This window comes from Belonocnema kinseyi, chromosome 6 (genome assembly GCF_010883055.1).
Source record: "Belonocnema kinseyi isolate 2016_QV_RU_SX_M_011 chromosome 6, B_treatae_v1, whole genome shotgun sequence".
In the NCBI taxonomy this organism is placed as follows: domain Eukaryota; kingdom Metazoa; phylum Arthropoda; class Insecta; order Hymenoptera; family Cynipidae; genus Belonocnema; species Belonocnema kinseyi.
The window spans coordinates 97116741-97120624 of record NC_046662.1 but is presented as its reverse complement, the minus strand read 5'-3'; the positions used below and the strand labels follow the sequence as shown (position 1 = coordinate 97120624).

At 32.2% G+C, this 3884-nt stretch overlaps 1 protein-coding gene across 2 annotated transcripts; it reads right to left on the bottom strand.

Moving 5' to 3' along the window:
• Positions 1 to 139: 139 nt before the first annotated feature.
• LOC117174608 lies at positions 140 to 3571 on the bottom strand. 2 transcript variants are annotated; one of them, XM_033363850.1, is made up of 5 exons: positions 3473 to 3571; positions 3269 to 3371; positions 2834 to 2990; positions 1284 to 1375; positions 140 to 1135 (listed from the first exon to the last, which is right to left on the bottom strand). In XM_033363850.1, exons 3-5 carry the CDS (start codon positions 2870 to 2872, stop codon positions 688 to 690), a joined length of 579 nt encoding a protein of 192 aa, XP_033219741.1. In that variant the 5' UTR covers positions 2873 to 2990; positions 3269 to 3371; positions 3473 to 3571; the 3' UTR covers positions 140 to 687. The 2 variants fall into 2 exon arrangements, with proteins under 2 accessions (XP_033219741.1, XP_033219742.1); XM_033363851.1 differs by having other exon boundaries at positions 1284 to 1371.
• Between the last annotated feature and the right edge of the window lie 313 nt (positions 3572 to 3884).

Here is a 3884-nt window from a genome sequence, read left to right as displayed (position 1 = left end):
TTTTTTCACATAAAAAGATGTTATTTTGAACGTAAAGAACGAAATTATTAAAGCGTCTTTTTAAATGAAAATAAATTATTTTAAACATTAAAAAACAAACGAAAGTAAAAAGTTTTAATTTTCCTCATCAGACATGTCAGAAAAATTAGACTCAATATTATCCTATTCGTCAGATTCTTCTTCAGCTATATCCTCCTTGTACTCGTTGTTCGAAATTTCAATTCGCTTTTGGTTACGAGCTTTTTTTTCGTTACGCAAGCTTCAGAGTATGAGAAACGTGAGTCAACATTCCTGCTCGACTTGTCCTCATTCGGTTTCTTTTAATATTCTGTACATTTCCAGCTCTACTAAACGTTCTCTCTGTCGCTGCGCATGTAGCTGGCATGTTCAGTATCTAAAAGGCTACGGTACCTATTTTGGAACTAAAAAAGTTTGATCTCCACGAGATTCGAGCGTCTAAAGTTTTTTCAGTGGTCCTTATGTAATCGAGAGAAAAAATGCCATTTTTATCCCGGTAATTCGCAACCTGTGTCATGACTTTCTACGCAGCACCTGTTTCTTGATCAAAGAGGTATTTAACTCGATTGTTAATAATCGAATTACCTTTTACTTGTTCTGCAGCACGAAGATGCATTCCGTTACATTTCGGATAAAGTATGTTTGCTGCAAATTGTATAGATCTTAACGTCATTTGCCGTTTTTCTGTAAACTTCGTCGTATAGAATCATCGTCTTCCACAGAAGTTGGCGAGTTGGCAATTACGGCCTCAAAACATGTTTCAGTTTCTTGAAACGCTTCCGAAACTCGACTTAAAATACACGAGTCACCCTCCAGTATAGTTATCCATTTAACTATAGGCGACGTGAGATGAGTTGACATCTTTGACAACAACGCCGCACAACTATACACTTCAATGTAAGGATATTTCCGTTGAATAATTTCTCGTGCTTTGATCATAGCTGCATTATTGTCAGTAACGACAGCGAATGTTTTATTCGGGCCGACTTCTTCGATGACTTCTGACGTTAGTTCCGCCACATATTCACCTGTGTGACGATTTACTCCTGTTGGCATTGTTTTATACAGAAGAAGTTTACCAACATTAAAAAGAACGAAGTTGACGAATGGTTCATTTCTGGGAAGAAAAGAAACGTTCTCATTGATACTGGCTTTTAATTGTTGAAAAAGTTCAATTGGTTTATATTGAATATATTAAAGAAATTAAGAAAAGGTTTCACTTTTGCATACAATCTTTTTATAATAATGTCAAAAAATAACATTACCTTCTATTACTCCAACCGTCACATTGAAGTCCTAATACATCTGAATTAATTATTTGTGTGTGAACATCCTGCTGCATTCTCTCGTATTCTGCCTCCAACCCGGTAATAAGCGAAAAATAGAGAAAAAATATTATTTTCAGAATTCAGCGCAAAAGTGAAGATTATTCTATTATTTTGAATGCGCGATTTTTCCATCTGTCTAAACTTATTCACTTCTATTTCCATAGCGATCGCCACACAGTTTTCTATTCTCCCAAAGAGAACGTGTTTTCAATATATTTAATTCCTTCTAATTGTACTGGTAACGTACCTCACAGAGATATTTTTTATTCCTCAGAAGTGGTCATATTTTGATTATATTTAATTCTTTCTAATAAGTTCACAAAATATGTGTAATAAGTTGTTATAATTCCTTTTTGCGGTATGTAAATTCTGAAATTTTAATTCTCACCAATTCAACTCTGCCTCTCTAGAGTTAAAATTATTTAAATTCACACATTTACATAGATTTCTTTGTTGTATTTTTTAAAACGCTTCAATAAATTATCAAAGTATAAATAAATATAAATTTGGATATTTTTCGAATTTTTAAGTTATGAAATGATTTAATAATGAAAAATAGGTTAAATAAATGCTTTCGTTAAATCTTACTTAGTCAATTGAGAGGAATAGGATTTGCACTTTTTCTGTTCCCGTTGGGGGATTTTTAGACGGAGGAAAAATCGCGTATTCGTAGGAATACAAATTCTTAATTTTTCTGAATCCAACGCTTGTTACTGGCAAGAGTGAATTACTTAACATGTAACTCGAGGGGATATTCAATCATGGACGAAGCTCTTTGAAAAATTCTCTCCAGTACTCATTATCTAGTATAGAAAAAAGCAGCGTCTGAGGCATATATAGCTCTGGCTAGTAACACATTCACTTTTTCCTACACGAAACAAATCATACATTTTATAACTTCAAAAAGAAATTTGTAATTTAATATGAAGTTTCAAAAATTCAAACTGTAATAATTAATGCCTAAATTTAATTTAATCAGGTTATTAAGTAGTTGGATTGGTTAGTTCATTAGTTTATTTGAAATAATTGAGAGAACATGTAGGCTTTTGGACTAAATAGCTAACCTAATAATTCAATCACGTTACAGAATAAATACTAGAAAAAAATATTTTTTAGAATACTAAGTCCAACTGCTTTTTTAAATCGATGTTTGCCTTCATCGCGAAAAAGAGCCTAATGTTAACAATGTTAGCGTAAAGTTATATTTTCGAGTGTTCAGATTGAAATTCGAAAATATAACTTTACGCAAAAATGATTAAAAGGAGGTAGTTTTTTGCTCTGTAGAAGCCGTTCTATTTAAAAAGGAGTTGTGCTTAGTATCTGCAAAATATCTAATTCTCTATTTGTTGAGCATGATGCGAATGAATTTTGAGGTTAGATCATGAATTCAATAGCCTCAAAGATAAAAAAAGCTTGAACGTGAGAAGGATAGCCTATACAGAGTAGATAACTAAATTTTATTTGCGCAAACATTATTTATCACTTACTTGCTCCCCTGGCTTCAAAGAATCGATAATTTTTCTCATTGAAAGTAGTGTTGACTGACTTTTTTGTATTTTGGGTACATTTTTAGGGGGTTCAATTGAAGCTCTCCCATTAATTCGTTTTTTTCATTACTATCTACCGTTGTCCTGATCGTTGTCTCTGAGAAATATTATAAGTATTGCATAACTGGCACGTATTTTTCTTTATTTATGAATCGCTAGCACTTCATCAATATTCCTAATCATTTCTTTGAGTTTTTAATGTAGCTAATTAAAAAGTCAAAGAAATAATCAGTGTAAATTATACAAGTCAGTAATATTAAGAGCACTTCAAGAGTAATATCAGATGAAAACAGAAAAAATCTAACCTATAAAGAGATATGTTGTGCAAAAAGTGAGTTTATACAAGTGGAAGACATATACAATTAGCGTAATTACCTGATTGCGAACGTTGAATAAGTTGAGTTTGAGGGGTTTGCTTTTCCGAAAACTTAATATTTACTATTATGGGTGACATATAACACGTACGTAGGTGCTTTTCCTGTCGAGTAGCATTTTTCACGTTAAACATATTGCAGTAGTTGCACTTAAAACTATCTTTCCCTCTTTGCATTGCAGCCACAAAAAATTTCCATACATCACCTTTTTGTTGAGGCATTTTCCACTCAAATTATTTGCATGCACAGTGCGTTGACATTGCCAAAAATGAGCTTTGCGAAAGTTCAGAAAGAGAAAAAAATACATTCGTACGTTACCAGGGTAACTTACCTGACTTGAAACTCTAATTATTATATGAATAGTAAAGTGATCAGCAATTATTTAGTGTGCTTTTAGTGTGTAATGTACTTGAGTATATGGCACTTTGTGTGTATTTATAACCTAATTTTCCTCATTTCATAATAAAATATTAAAATATTGTACTATTTTCCAAATCAGCAAAAAATATTATCGGAACAGAAAGTTTCTTATTAAGACAAAAATTAGTCCGACTAAAAACTTGAAATGGGATCAAATGTTTCGGAGCTTATACACGACTTAAATGAATTGCTGTGCT